At 42.2% G+C, this 15,321-nt stretch overlaps 1 protein-coding gene across 1 annotated transcript in view; it reads left to right on the top strand.

Annotated features, from left to right (window-relative positions):
• The window catches only part of USP24 (ubiquitin specific peptidase 24), a 132,950-nt gene that overhangs the window by 100,407 nt on the left and 17,222 nt on the right, over positions 1 to 15,321 (top strand). Inside the window, exons 46-59 of the mRNA XM_034641292.1 lie at positions 462 to 587; positions 1,196 to 1,294; positions 2,180 to 2,262; positions 3,330 to 3,471; positions 3,689 to 3,808; positions 4,142 to 4,362; positions 4,872 to 4,996; positions 6,262 to 6,403; positions 6,882 to 7,032; positions 8,014 to 8,109; positions 8,774 to 8,877; positions 10,330 to 10,443; positions 12,767 to 12,863; positions 15,199 to 15,315. Of these exons, the coding sequence (XP_034497183.1) occupies positions 462 to 587; positions 1,196 to 1,294; positions 2,180 to 2,262; positions 3,330 to 3,471; positions 3,689 to 3,808; positions 4,142 to 4,362; positions 4,872 to 4,996; positions 6,262 to 6,403; positions 6,882 to 7,032; positions 8,014 to 8,109; positions 8,774 to 8,877; positions 10,330 to 10,443; positions 12,767 to 12,863; positions 15,199 to 15,315 (1,737 nt within the window). The remainder of the gene's footprint in view (positions 1 to 461; positions 588 to 1,195; positions 1,295 to 2,179; positions 2,263 to 3,329; positions 3,472 to 3,688; positions 3,809 to 4,141; positions 4,363 to 4,871; positions 4,997 to 6,261; positions 6,404 to 6,881; positions 7,033 to 8,013; positions 8,110 to 8,773; positions 8,878 to 10,329; positions 10,444 to 12,766; positions 12,864 to 15,198; positions 15,316 to 15,321) is intronic.

Here is a 15,321-nt window from a genome sequence, read left to right as displayed (position 1 = left end):
CTTAACTACTGACAGCCAACTGGACAGTTAACTCCTGTTTTGTGTGTTATTTGTATTACATACTCTATTCTTACAATAAAGTAGGCTAGAAAAAATATATTTACAGTACTGTACTATACCCAAAAAAAATCCATGTGTAAGTGGACCCATGAGGTTCAAACCTATGTTCAAGGGTCAGTGTCTACTAGAAGCTTGTGATATAGCAGTCATGCCTCGTTTATCTCTCATAGAGGTACTGGTATCACTAGCTCTGGGTCTTCATAATCAAACAGAGCCTCAGAAATGACTTGTTCATGATTCCACCAACTTGGAAGTACTAAGGCTAAACATACAGAGTGGTAGCCACATCCAAACATACATAGCATTGTGAAAGCAGTGTGGGCAGTACGCGTACGTCTATCCGCGTTTCCTGTGCAGAGCAGTGAACTACTTCTAGCTCACTACATCTCATTTCCGTTCAGTCGTTACTTTCAGTGGATGACGACACGGACAATCCAGACGACAGCGTGTTCTACCAGGTGCAGTCTCTCTTTGGGCATCTGATGGAAAGCAAGCTGCAGTATTATGTACCTGAGAACTTCTGGAAGGTATTTCACCCAGTAACTCTTTAGATTTCAAGACGTTAGATACTTGAATCTAGTGGTCATTGTCTCTGTCTTTATTGACGCTAGACTAATCCCATTGCCAGGAACCTACAGAAGAATGGGCTACACCATTCTTAAGATTGATGTTCGGTTTCAAATGATTAGATATTAAGAGTAGCCATTTATCATTTCTAGGGATCTGCTGATCTTAACAATTTTGATTATGTCTCATGATTCTTATTTTAGCTCGTTGGAACATTTGTTCAAATTATTCCAATTTCACTAATGCTCTAAATAAAGAACATTACTCTGTTTCACAGGAGGAGTGCCTTGTATTTCCCCCCGTGGTTTGGATAGTTCTAAGACAGAAACTCTGTTCTTTGGCCTCAGATCCCACCCCTTACGGTCTCACAGACTTGTGATGCTTACACGGGGGCCAGGAATGAGCCTAGGTAGCTGAACACAAGCGCATCTCACTTCACTAAAAATGTCTGCTGCCCTAATAGTCACCTTGCTTTTTAGAAGCATTCAAGTGCTCTTCCACATTTGTGTCCTACTGTATTCAGAAATTGCTGACTTTTCCTTTAACAGTATATTTCATTCTTGTATAGATTTTCAAGATGTGGAACAAAGAACTTTATGTGAGAGAACAGCAGGATGCATATGAATTCTTCACTAGTCTTATTGATCAGATGGACGAGTATCTCAAGGTAGAAAAAAGTGTCACTTCCCCTGTGACTCCCTCCAACTCTGTAATACGAGAGCAGTGTGGCAGGATTGGGATCACTCTGAAACGACAAATCAGAATCTGGTCATCCTTCCTAGCACAAGTGTGATTCATGTCTTCTGGCAGGGTTTGAACATCAGAACAGACACAGATCACTGGACCTCTCTTCATTCACGCAACACTTGATGAAGTATAGCTCTTAACCTGTACTCCAGAGTAACCACTGTGGGTGCCCCGAGGTAGCTTGGCCTCGGGCGTGCTGCCCTCCTCGCCAGGGACCCGACGGCCTGTGCTCGGCAGGCTGACTCTGCCAGAGGGGCCAGATGACAAAGTTGTGCGTGGTGATGTGTGAGCCCAAAGCTTCCTGCCGCCATCCAGCATGACGTGTGACGAGCTTCCTAAGTGGCGCTGCCTCCTAGTTACAGGGCACCTCCCGTCACCGTCAGTATGCGCCCCTCCTCTCCTCAGGAGGCCCGAGTTAGTCATTTCCTCGTTCAGATAACTTAGGGATTTTTACAGCATTTTATCCACAAGAAGGAAGAAAAGGTTGTGCAGAGTTGCTCCTAACCTGGTGGTCGTTGCGGGAAGTGGGGGCAGGATTCGGACTCGCCTCTGAGAGTGCTGTTCTTGTCACCAGATGCGACTGGCCCCTCTCCTCTTCCCTTGCTGAGTTCAGACTGTTCTGACGGTGGGGCCAGTGGGCTCTAATCGTCCCATTCCATCCCAGCTTAAACTACCACCTCTACTCACTGTATTTTAGCTGTTAAGTTGAGATCTGCACTTTAGCTTAGGTCTAAGTAAAATTCTATCTAAGCGATCTATAAATTCTAGGGGCATCAACTCAAATTCTGACCCTTTATTCCAACAGAAAATGGGGAGAGACCAAATTTTTAAGAATACTTTCCAGGGCATCTATTCTGATCAGAAGATCTGTAAAGACTGTCCTCACAGGTTAGTGAAGATATCACGGACATCAAAACTGATCGTTTTCATCTTGGGGTTTTTTTCCTCTTAATTGGTCATACTCTGTTCATTAATTTTCGTCTACATTTACTTGATTAAAGTGACAGTATGTAAAAATCTCAGCTATTATCTTTTTTAATAGTATTTTTATTCCTTAAGCTACTACAACAATTTATTGACATATTTGAGGTCAGCCAAGTTCTAGAATCTTCAGGTTCATGCTTAGTATTAAGTAAATCAGGATGAAGGCAGAAGCTTCCCTACTCATGGATTTAAGGCAGAGCTTTAAGAATGCTGTAAGTTTCATCTGTAAGCACATGGATTTCCATAGGAAGTCACAGACCCTCAAACAGAAAAGTGTGCATCCTCAGGGTTATCCTGATACAGATATCAAACTTGGAAGAAATATTTTTGCAGTAGAAACAGGCTTCAATATTGAAGTGAGAACATGGAAATTGCCGGTTGGCCACAGTATGCTGCACATGATCATTATCCTTTTTAAATGATGCTTCTAGTAGGTCAGGAATTTTGCATTGTTGAGAGACTTGCAGATCAGATTGCTCTCAGTGGACCTATAAATGTTTATTGAATCAAGTTTCTCTGATTTCCATTTCTAAAGTTTCTTTGCTGAAATTCATAATTTTAAGTAATTTCTAATTATCGAAAATTGGCGTTTTTTTATTTGGCAGTGTACTTTTATTTTTATTTATTTTTTTTTTTTAAGATTTTTTATTTATTTGACAGAGATAGAGACAGCCAGCGAGAGAGGGAACACAAGCAGGGGGAGTGCGAGAGGAAGAAGCAGGCTCACAGCAGAAGAGCCTGACGTGGGGCTCGATCCCAGAACGCTGGGATCACGCCCTGAGCTGAAGGCAGACGCTTAACCGCTGTGCCACCCAGGCGCCCCTGGCAGTGTACTTTTAAAAAGAGGGATGGCATGGGTTACTTTCACCGATGATGAATGTAGTTCTGTGTACAGTCTCTGGTATTGTGGTAGTTTCAAGACCTTTAAATTCCACTGTTTGATTATGTTTTTCCTGTAATTTCCTAATCAGATATGAGCGTGAGGAAGCTTTCATGGCTCTCAATCTTGGAGTTACTTCTTGTCAGAGCTTGGAAATTTCTTTGGACCAGTTTGTTAGAGGAGAAGTTCTAGAGGGAAGTAATGCATATTACTGTGAAAAGTGTAAAGAAAAGGTATTATTACATTTGCCTTTTTTAGAAAACAAAATTAATTTGTTATTCGTTTGTGTTTTATGTAAGGGCAATATTAAGCTCCTATTGTTGCTTCCGTTAAATTGTGTCGTTACCTGTTTTTACATGGGCAGGAGAGGCCCGTGGAAATCTCTGACCTTCGTAGGATTTTACAGTTTGATTTCCTCTGTGGAGATAATTGGGTTTTGCTTTTCTTTAGAGAATAACCGTGAAAAGGACCTGCATTAAGTCTTTACCTAGCGTCTTGGTAATTCACCTAATGAGATTTGGATTTGACTGGGAGAGTGGACGCTCCATTAAATATGATGAACAGATAAGGGTAACTTATTTTTTTCCCCCTGAAGTATCTTACAACCATGACCTCACTTTCTTTCCTGCTGTTTACTTTTTACGTGTTTAATTCTGTCTCCACCGTGAAAGGCTGTGGTCTCAGCATTCAGAGGAGTACACAGCCCCTTGTCTTAAGCAGCTCCTGCCAGTAGACAGGCAGATCCGTAAACAGCCCTCCTATCTAGAAGTCATCCTGGCCATAGTGGGGAGGCGGGCCCAGCTAGAATTAGGAAAACATCCCTCTTACATGAATCTGACTTAATGGGGTGTTGCTGTCTGTGTTACTCATCAACACTAATGTGGTCTTTTTGCTTTTAAATAGTTTCCCTGGATGCTAAACATGGAGCCTTACACAGTTTCAGGAATGGCTCGCCAAGATTCGTCCTCTGAAGTTGGTGAAAATGGGCGAAGTGTGGATCAGGGAGGTGGAGGATCCCCACGAAAAAAAGTTGCCCTCACTGAAAACTATGAACTTGTCGGGGTCATTGTCCACAGTGGACAGGCACATGCGGGTCACTACTATTCCTTCATTAAGGACAGGCGGTAAGACGTTCTCACACCACTCCCTCCCCCTGCCTTCCAGTAGTCCTGCCTCCACTGCCCCTGCCCTCCTGTGTCCCTCCTCCACTCCCACTCCCTCCTCTGTCCCTCCTCCACTCCCCCTGCTCTCCTGTATCTCTCCTCCATTTCCCTTGCCTCCTCTGTCCCTCCTCCACTCCCCCTGCCCTCCTCTGTCCCTCCTGTGTTCCCCCTGCCCTCCTCTTATCATTCATGCTTATGAGTGTAGTGCGAAGAAGCTTTTGCATTGCTCTTTGGTCATATTTCATACTGGATTTTTAAAATGTAGTAAAACTGTTTACCACTTGGTTTGAAAATTTGTTTTAGAAATTTAAGTTGGTTTTTGGTTTTTGTTTTTTTCTGTTTTGTTTTGTTTTGAGCATTTTCAAATGGTAATCATCTGCTCTATGTGTAGACGATACATAGAGATAGAGGCTGGGGAGGGGGATGTTGGGTTTTAATCTCATAACATTTGTTTCCTCTGTGGGCTCCAGGGGGTGTGGAAAAGGAAAGTGGTACAAGTTTAACGACACAGTCATAGAAGAATTTGATCTAAATGATGAGACCCTGGAGTATGAATGCTTCGGAGGAGAATATAGACCAAAAGTTTACGATCAAAGTAAGTATTTACAAATGGATGTTTCCCATTAGTTTTATTTTTTTAACTTACGGTTTTCTATCAGATTGGAAGTAGTGTTCTTTACATAAAATGTAATTCTTTTGTTTTTACATACCATTGTTCTAGCCATACAGATCCACAAACTCACTGATAACCAGAGAGAAAATGGTCAGGCTGCTTACAAAATGTTTTCAAACTAATTCCTTGCAGCAGCCCTGGGGAGACAGGTGTTGGAGTAAGTTAAGAGGAAGAAACGAATATCAAAGAGAAACTAATGAGCACAGAATTTCAGTCTTAAAAACCATTTCAAAAGAAGTAGTTGTCCACTAAAATTTTCAGATTTCCTTTTCACTTACATAAAGGCAGAATTAAATAGAGAAGACATCCTTAACATCTGGGTTTTAAAACCATATTTATAATGCAGCATGGCAAAACAGTCTTCCCCCAGCCACAACCCCCAGAAGAAAGAGTGTGAGGAAAGGGACATCAGAGAATCCAATCAGAATTGCTCTTGGGAGGGGGGGATTTTATACAGACCTTAGCATTTCTGAAACCTGATCTTATAGTATTCTGGGGGCATTTAAAAATTTCTGCCTTTGTTCAGGTCAGAGGGGAACAGGAAAATAGGTGAAGGGAATTAAGAGGTACAGACTTCTAGTTAGAAAATTAATAAGTCACAAGGATGGAAAGTTAAGTGTAGGAAATATAGTCAATAATACTGTAATAAGGTTGTATGGCAACAGATGGTAACGACACTTACCATGGGGAGCATTTCATAATGTACGTAATTGTCAAATCACTGTGTTGTACACCTGAAGCTATACTATATGTTAACTATACTTCCAATTAAAATTTTAAAAAATTTTACCTGTATTATATTCACTATATTAGAGTTTGATACTGTACCATGGTAGTCCTGTGTCTAATAATAGTAACCTTTAAAGGTTAAAGATAGTACCGTTATCAGAATTTACGTAGATTTGGCTGTTCTATGCAGAAATGGGTAAGTAAGGCCAATTATAATCCCATCCTGTGCCACAGAATTTATTTTTAAATGTTGTTTGCCTTTTGATTAAATTTAGATGTGCCTAAATCACCTTTCAAGTGATTCTAAACAGTATTACTGGTAAAGAGACACAGTTTTGCTTACACTTTGCATTTGAATTTTGTAAGTACTTGCTGGATTTCTAGGTCCTTTATTTTAGATTGTCAAGACAAGAAAACTTTCTTTATTTACAAAGATTTCTTTCTGTCTTGTTATAAAGCAAACCCATATACTGACGTACGTCGAAGATACTGGAATGCCTATATGCTCTTTTACCAAAGGGTCTCTGATCAAAACTCCCCAGTATTACCAAAGAAAAGTCGGGTCAGCGTCGTCAGGCAAGAAGCGGAGGATCTCTCTCTGTGAGTTTCTTTTCCACATAATTCACTGTGCCATTTCAGCAGGTGGTCATTGTAATCCTGAGTGTACCATTTGGTATTTAAAGGTAATTCGTTAAGCAAGCTAGAGAGAAATTCTAAAAAGAAAAGTAAATCTCTCTACCCCTTTTCTTATTGCCACCCATTTATTATTTCCTTAGCAAGAAGTTATTTTGTATTTAGAAACATGCATGTAAGTTATTTCATTCTAGAATTGCCGTTTTTTTCTAACCTCAGCATTTACTGGGTATACTTTATGTCCAAAGTGTAGCACTTGGCCAGCCACCGTCAGTGTTGTTGTTGTTTTTAAGGTCCTTGTTGTCTGTGAATTTGCTTTCTCCTCTGTTGGATCTGGAAAGTGTGCGGTTTGTTGCCAAGTCCAGTGCCCCGTTCCGTGCGCCCGTCAGGCTGTAGGAACCACTACAGCAGCTGCTTACCACCAGTTTTCCGATTCCGTCCATAGGTCCGCGCCGTCTTCACCAGAGATTTCACCTCAGTCCTCTCCCCGGCCCCACAGGCCTAACAATGACCGGCTCTCTATTCTCACCAAGCTGGTTAAAAAAGGCGAGAAGAAAGGGCTATTTGTGGAGAAGATGCCTGCTCGAATATACCAGGTAAGAACCCTACAAAAATTCTAAGGGAGAAAATTCAGATAAAAGTCAAAATCCACCACCTATGTCCAGAAGTACTCCCGCTGGCCTCCTCGTGGACTTGGTTGGATCTCGAGTGCCTCTCATCCTAACCGCCTTGTCTCACGAGTCTCTCATACCAGGTCACAGAGGTGGCCACTGACTCGAGGAGTCCGGCACTATCACCAGCCCACTGTGTGACCAGGGGGGTGCCACAGACAGACAAGTGAGAGGACGTGGGCACTAAAGACACACACTGCTGAAATTAACTTACTGTCTGGAGAGGAAAAATAAGGTCATACCTTTGGGTAAAACGAATGTGACAGTGATGACCATTAATTATTGAATATCTGCTCTATGCTACATGCTTTAAACAAATCCTTAATTCTTAAAACACTTGTGGAGTAGCGGGTTTTACTCCCATTCTTCAGATGGAAAAGCTAAGCTCAGAAAAGGAGAAATGACCAGCCAGTGTCCCAGAGCCAGGATTTAAATTCAGAACTGTCCAACTATCCAGTCCAGGCTTTGTACACTAAGTAATCAAAAGCTGAGTAGCCAGAACCAGAGAATTTAAGAAAAATACAGAGTATTTTGTCTAGGAAGAAAGAATTCAGCTCTCTGATGCAAGGAACACGTCGAGTTAGTTGTACCTGGGAAAGCTCTGTTTGTCCCTCACCCCAAAAGAGCAGGTTTGAATTCACTTGTCCTTCACAGGGTAGTTTTCCTAAATTGCCCAGGAGAGTTTGGTTTGATGAAGAATAATTCACCTTCTTTGAGCTTCTTACATTTAAATGGAAGATTTTCCTCTCTCCTTTTTTAAAATTTCAAAGCTTGAGAGACGGGTTCTTGTGAACCCTTCTAACCTAATATAAAACCCTTTTTACCTAATGTATCATTAAAAATGTCTTCCACATACTGAATATTTTGCCTTGTTTCTTAAAAATAATTACTGATTTTCTCTTGTAGATGGTGAGAGATGAAAACCTCAAGTTTATGAAGAATAGAGATGTGTACAGTAGTGATTATTTCAGTTTTGTTTTGTCTTTAGCATCATTGAATGCTGTAAGTACTAGTTGGCTTGTTAGTAGAGGACTAAGAAAGGAGCATAGTTAACTGTGTGTCAGCTCAAGCATTTAATGACTCATCCTCCCCCTCGGCTGTTAGCGCTCAGATTAGATGCCTGGCACGTTCGCACCAATGTGTCACTTTCCTGGGTGATACGAAAATACAGGCAGTGCTCAGAACATGTCCTGCAGATTGTGAATGGGCATGGGTTTCCACATACTGGCTTTTTCAAGTGCTCTTCAGTTTTGTAAAGAATCTAAGAATAGCCACAAAGTGAGGTCAATGAATGTTGGGGTTTGGAGATTAATTTGTCCTAATTTGTCATCAGACTTTACCAGACTCAAGATGAACTTCCAAGTGCTTCTATTTCTTGAGTATTGTGATTATAATTTGCCAGTAAGGGAAAGACTTTCTTAGTCTATTGACAGGTTACTTACCGTCCCGTGGTCTAAAGGCTCTATTTTGAGAGGGGTTCATAAATGAAATGAAGAGGATGTCTTTTCCTAACCTTTTTACAGATTTAAATGGAATGCTTTCTATAATAAGCTGGCTAGATTGTACTTACTAATATTTAACTTATTGTGTGTCGTTATTCAATTCATAACATTTAATTTATAAAACCTCAATGAAAAATACCCTCTCTTTTCTCCCTCTCTCTCAGACTAAATTAAAGCATCCATATTATCCTTGCATGGCAAAGGTGAGCTTACAGCTTGCTATTCAGTTCCTTTTTCAAACTTACCTACGGACAAAGAAAAAACTCAGGTGAGAAATGATATGTTTTGATAGTCTGTTGTGGCAAAGGGCACCAATGAATTCAATTAAAATTGGGTCTATAAATTCAAAGCATTGTGAAGGCACCTACCTAATACAGATGATTAAGACATGGTTCGTATCTTGAAGGAATTTCTAATCTCATAGGAAGGATAGATAAAGCAGAAAAAGCAAGGCATAAATGCTATACATCTTTGGGAAATGGGCAAAATCATATCCAGGTGGATATGGGGATTGGGTAGGTGTCAAAGACATTGATATTCTCAGAGGATTTGAAAGGTGAAAACAGAGAAACGGAGGGAACAATCCAGGTGAAAGGGAAAAATCTGAGAAACAGACACAACTTGCCTAAAGAACCATGAATGACTAATGTTTTGCTCACACATGTAAAGAACTCATTGGAAGTGGGGTTTGGATGAACCCATTGAGTGTCCTGAGCACCACAGAGGGGAGTTGGGACTGTGTTCAGTGGGAGATCGTGGAGGGTTTTCGAACAGTTTTTATCTTCAATACCTGGAAGGTGCCCAACACGTTGTAGGTTCCGGGTACAGAGTTGCTGTGTGAATGAGTGGGTGAAGGGTGAAGGGTAGTTGCACACTGGCTGGAGCAGGTGCCCGGAGCAAGGAGAGACTCAGGGTGAGGAAGGCGGGGACAGTTAGACCGGCGCGGCATGGAGAACTTCTCCAGGTATGGGGAGGTTTGGGGAAAGATTTTGCAGTCAAGAGATACTTGAGAAGAAACAAATAGAATAGCAACTTCATTTTTATGTGTAATAAAGTTCTGTTAAATGATGTTGATCTTTATTATTTGATTGAAAAAGAAGACATGTTCCTTTCTTTTAATGTCTGGTGTAGGACTAAGGAAATGTCATTACTTTTATTGTGAAATTTGCTCAAGCTCTCTTTGCATTGCAGGTGATTTTCATCTTGTTTGTATTTACCATTTTGGGGCATGAGAGAATGGAGGGGGTGTTATAGGAGGTCATGGGTAGTACAGTCATTACGCCTCTTCGTCTGCCCAAATGTTGTTCCATAAAGTCGTATATTAATGATTGTAGCAATGAGGTATAAAAATGGTGATGTAGTAACCTATTCTGAAAGCACGCATTTTACAAATATAAATTAATTAAGCAACACAAAATGCCAGAGTCAGGCGTTTTTCCTAGTTGAAGTTGTTTGAAGAAGATGGGGAAGATAAAAGTTAAAGTCTAAGAGGTTAACTTTGTCACGCTTTTGGGGGGGAGGGGAGGCGGGGCAGCGGAATGGAGAGAATGCAAGTCTTGGCTTCTGGGAAACGTGGAGCCGTGTTAGTCAGCAGTCATTGGGTATTGAACTTACCCTCTACCCCACCTCCCCAAAACAGGTTAATGAGACAACAGTGACACTCCATGGCGTTATTCACTGGGGCCGTGTTCCTTACATGTCTGTCTCTGCTTTTTTAAAGGGTTGATACTGAAGAATGGATTGCCACTATTGAAGCATTACTTTCCAAAAGTTTTGATGCTTGTCAGTGGCTAGTTGAATATTTTATTAGTTCTGAAGGACGAGAATTAATAAAGTAAGTGTCAAGATCTTTTAATTAATTAAAAGAAATTTGTGTCTCTTCCAGTGACACTTAGAGCTGTGATTTCTTGTAACTATTTTTATTTCTACTTGAAATTACTTCTCAGTGTAGTCCTTTTTTTAGACAATGTTTAAATGTAATTATAATTGTAAAATTTGAATTAGGATTAACTATTGCTTGAAAATTGATCTAAAGAAATTAAAACCACTAAACAATATCTTACATCTTTTAAGAAGTTTTTATTGTGGAAGTGTTTAAACATACAGCCGAGTAGCCAGAATGAGAACCCTGTCCTGTACCACTCCCCGGGTCGGGTTATGGGCACTTTGCCCATCTTGTTGCCCCTCCCAGCACCCACCACTCACTCACAGGCCTGCTTTATTTTTTCTCTCAAGTACTTTGCTTTTTTTTTTGTAAGATGTATTTATTTATTTGAGGGAGAGCGCATGCATGTATGCAAGTTGGAGGGGGTAGGCAGAGGGAGAGGGAGAGAAAGAATCCCAAACTGACTTCCCCCTGAGCGCAGAGCCTGACATTGGGCTCAGTCCCACGACCCTGAAATCGTGACCTGAGCTAAAATCAAGAGTTGGGTGCTCAATCAGCTGAGTCACCCAGGCGCCCCTTTTTCTCTCAAATATTTTAAAGTAAGTCTCAGACATCATATAATTTCACTATAAATCTTCTAGCATGTATCTTTGAAGGTAGTTTTTTAAAAACTAAGCATTTTACTAGATCTCACTAAACAAAAATAGCATTTCTTTCATATCATCCTAAACCCAGTCCATATTCAGATTTCTCCATATATCTCAAAAAAGTTCATTTTACCACTGCGTGCATACGAATCAGGACCCAAACAAGCTTCACACATGTATTTAGTCTCTTAAGACTCCTGTAGTCTGTAATTGTTCCTTTCCCGCACCACTCCCTTTTGTGTCATGCCATTGTTTTGAGGAGCAGACTGGTTATTGCGCTCTAGAACTCCTCACATTCACATTCTGGACTTGTCTGCGTTCCCATAGTGCCTCCGACTGTCTGTGGTAGGAGATGTGGTGCAGCCCCTAGAGGTCCTCTCCGAAAGAATGGTACCTGAATCTGATGAAGCCTCTAGAGCTCGGTGTTACAGGCCGACTTGTTACCTCCTGGACTTTCTTATAGTTGCCCCCAGAGTCTTAGTGGATTTTGAACACAGTCTTCTCAGTCTGGTGCAAACTAGGTGGCACTAACGGTTACGGGGAAGGAGCAACAGAGTGACCTCAGAAAGCTCCACTCTCAGCGTACTCCTGGGGCGGGGGGGGGGNCGGGGGGGGGGGGGGGGGGGGGCGGAATGCCAACGCTGCCCTCAAACAGGGACCGAAGCAGCTTGCTGCTGGCACCTGGAGGACATGGTCATCAAAACTCATCTGTAGTTAAGTCTTTCATGTGGAATAATGAGAACTTCCTGCTAAGAAATACGAGAAAAAGACAGGTGGGTTTTCACTTTGCCGGTAACAGTATGGATTGTCCCATCGAAGTGAGCCTCTGAAGCAGAGAACAAAGGCTGACTATGGAGTGGCACGCTCTGGGGGCACTCCCACCCCCCACGCACCCAGAGCAGCGCTTCCGCCTGACCAGGCCCCTCCGCCGCCTCGGAGGCCACCTCCCCCACCGCTCCCCTTGGCGGGTGTGTGCAAGGTTGTGGTAGCTATGCACGTGCGGGGCGTCCCCTAGTGGCTGACTGTAACACTAGCAGTGCCGGCGATCGAGGAAGCATCTGATCCGCCTTGACTGCTATGGTCGTCACCATCACAGACCAAGAAAGCAGGGAAGCGTGCGTGACCTCTTGGGCCACAAAGGATCGATCATTTAGGGGGTTAGGTAACAAGGCCTGGGGAGGGAGAGGAAAGGAAAAGGGTGGAAATACTGGTGCACAGGTGGAGTAGGAAGGGCTGTCTTGACTGCAAACCTTAGTATCTTATTCAAGAAATTCAAAGGGAAGGGTGCCTCTGGGAGAACTGAATGAACAGAATTTATAACATTTTAGGTTCTTTGTTTTCATATCTCTTTACATCCGTGTATCTCGTTGCGCTGTTACATTTATACAGATGCTCATATTAGGAGAAGGGGGAAAATCTGCTTTTCAGCATGCAGGGGTCTGGTTGTCCTGTTTGGCCTTCTTTCTCCGTCACAGTAGCCTGTGAGTGTGTCCCAAAGCTCTCAAGAAGCTTGACCCAACATCTTGGAGGGATTTTGTTTCTTGGATAGTAGGTGGGCCTGAGGTTGGTTTATCGAAATCCATTTTGCTTTCTGAGCACGCGTCTTTTCTCTCTCTGTATTTTAGGATTTTCTTGCTGGAGTGCAGTGTGAGAGAAGTGCGAGTTGCTGTGGCCACCATTCTGGAGAAAACCCTAGACAGTGCCTTGTTTTATCAGGATAAGGTCGGTGTCATTTCTTAGATGTTATTTATACAATCTGTTCCTACCAAGTGTTCTAAATTGCACATAATAAGAAAGAGAGCCTAGGATTGGAGTCTGGTAACTTTGCTGCCTAGAACGCACCTCTCGTGGACTGCCTTTCTGCTAAATGCCAGGGTAGACGGCATGCAGTCCTTGCCTCCTCCTATCCCAGGTGTCAGGATAGGCTAGGAATTTAGGTCTGCTCTAGTCTGCCTCAGGAATTTCTAGAGCACTGGTTTTTCAGAGTCTCCTCGCCAGAGTCTGTGTTAGATTTCGCTGAATTGAGACTAACGTGAGTCTAGAGACTCTAGTCTAGACTAACAGGCATTTGGAGCCCCACCTGGCTTCATCTCTTTCCTACTAAGCGATTTGCATGATACAAATCCTGCAATTGGCAGCCAAACCAAATAGTGCTGTCCATCCAGGGGCAGCAGCCAGGGTAGTTTCTTCATCGGTCTCTATTACTCCCTACTCTTTGTTCCTGTTCTTCTGGATTTCTTCCTCCTAATTCTATTTTCTGCAACGTATTTTCTGGTTCACAGTTCCACACATGCGAAAACAAACCATTGTATTTATTACTGTCCTCAATCCCCCCAAATTTTAAGTCTTAGGGAAATAAGTGACATATACTGTAAGTCTGATTATTCAATCTGTTATTAAGTCCTAACAAACATAGTACTTCTTCCCAAGTTTGCTGTTTCAAACAGCTGACACTACATGGAAAACTTTGAAAAATGTTATTTGCAGATCTGATTGGCTCCTTGTAGACATTGGTTGGAGGCAGTGTGTCTCAATAAATTAAATGCAAATTCTAGGAATTGCTGCTTCAGATCCAGATGTTACTCTGTTGTTCAACCTTGAGCAAGTCCTTAAAGAAAGATACTAACCCAGTTATAGTACCTGGCACCCTTCAACGTGGCCCAACCCGGAGGTCACTATTCGACCCGACAGGCTTAGGGGCTTTGTTCAGCCCAGAATGAACAAGGAGGTCAAGTACACCCTTTAGGGAGGACCGAGAAGGAGACCGTGTGTCAATTCCAGGGATTGTAAAGAAGCTGACATTTGCTCTAAGGCACTGGTTTTCAGTCAGCTAAACAGCAGGGCCATTTTTCAAACTTCACCTTACCTGGATGCAGAATATATAAATTCAGTCATTGGGAGCCACTTAGGACAGTTCGGATACCATTGCTCTGAAATATCCCCGTGGAGCTTTTCTAAGATATTTAACATAAGGGCCTCTCACTGTCCTCCTTCCTCTCATGTGCCAACCCAAACAGAGGCTAAAAGCAGAATTAGTGCAGTCTCCCTACAGATGGGGTCAGGCTATGGCATAGTTGTCCACCAACCTCTGGAGGCAGGAGCACAGGTGGTAGGAAGGAAAGGGAGTGGTGGAGGACAAAAGCATGCGAGCCATTGCCTCCGTGAATTCTATCTGCTATCCAGCTGATGTATTTTATGTTTATTTCCACCCCCGCCCCATCATGGAAACGGTGCCTCTGGCCACCCACTTTATATTGTAAAGTACTTTGAAAATGAGGTGCTATGTAAATATAGATTTTACTGTATTTATAATGAGTGTGACAGGACGGATGGGAATATTTCAGAAGCCTGTGAACACCATCGTCAGGGGAGAGGAATTCACAAGAGTAGTAAGCTCGTCTTAATTCTCCAAGCACAGATGAATTTCTAGGGACTTGTCCAAAACCAGTTGGGGTGGGAGGGAAAAAAGAAGCAATGTGATAACCAAAATGGTTTCTAAACAAATAAAATGTTTTTCAAAGCTTTCCATGAGGCGTCAGCGGGCTTTCAAGTAAGTTCACGGTTGAGTTGATATTACCGTTGTCATTCTGTCAGGCTGTTGCTCTCCATTTGCTCCATTGGCTTGATTTCTGGCCCCTATGCCTGTGTCTGTGTTTTTTATTCTTTGCATCTGTGGTTATGTGAAGAAGGAGCATAGCGGAGGGAGGGATTCAGACATGTTTCCTCTAAACCCCTTGCTTTCTTTTAAGAGACAGAGAGAAATTGGCTGTGCAGAAATGTGACCATTAGCCATAGACTCCTGCCCTTGAATCTGAAATCTAGAAAACAAGACTAGGCTTTCCTCTTAATTGTTTCTACAGTACCAGTCTTTCCCTGGACAATAAAAGTGATGATTCTGTTTTTGCTCTCCAAAGCATAAATCCATCTGAATCTGAGACTGGATTGTATCGATCAGACTTGACTTTTGTTCTTACGGTGATTTACTTCAGGTTAACCCTGTTACAAATGTCTGTCTTACATTCTTTTCTTTACATGATTTCATCTTTCTTCTAACCAGTTAAAAAGCCTTCATCAGTTATTGGAGGTACTACTTGCTCTGTTGGATAAAGATGTCCCAGAAAACTGTAAAAACTGTGCCCAGTACTTTTTCCTATTCAACACTTTTGTACAAAAGGTAAGT

This window comes from Ailuropoda melanoleuca, chromosome 2, assembly GCF_002007445.2.
Source record: "Ailuropoda melanoleuca isolate Jingjing chromosome 2, ASM200744v2, whole genome shotgun sequence".
Taxonomy (NCBI): Eukaryota; Metazoa; Chordata; class Mammalia; order Carnivora; family Ursidae; genus Ailuropoda; species Ailuropoda melanoleuca.
The sequence above is the reverse complement of the archived record's forward strand: the minus strand, read 5'-3'. Positions and strand labels throughout refer to the sequence as shown.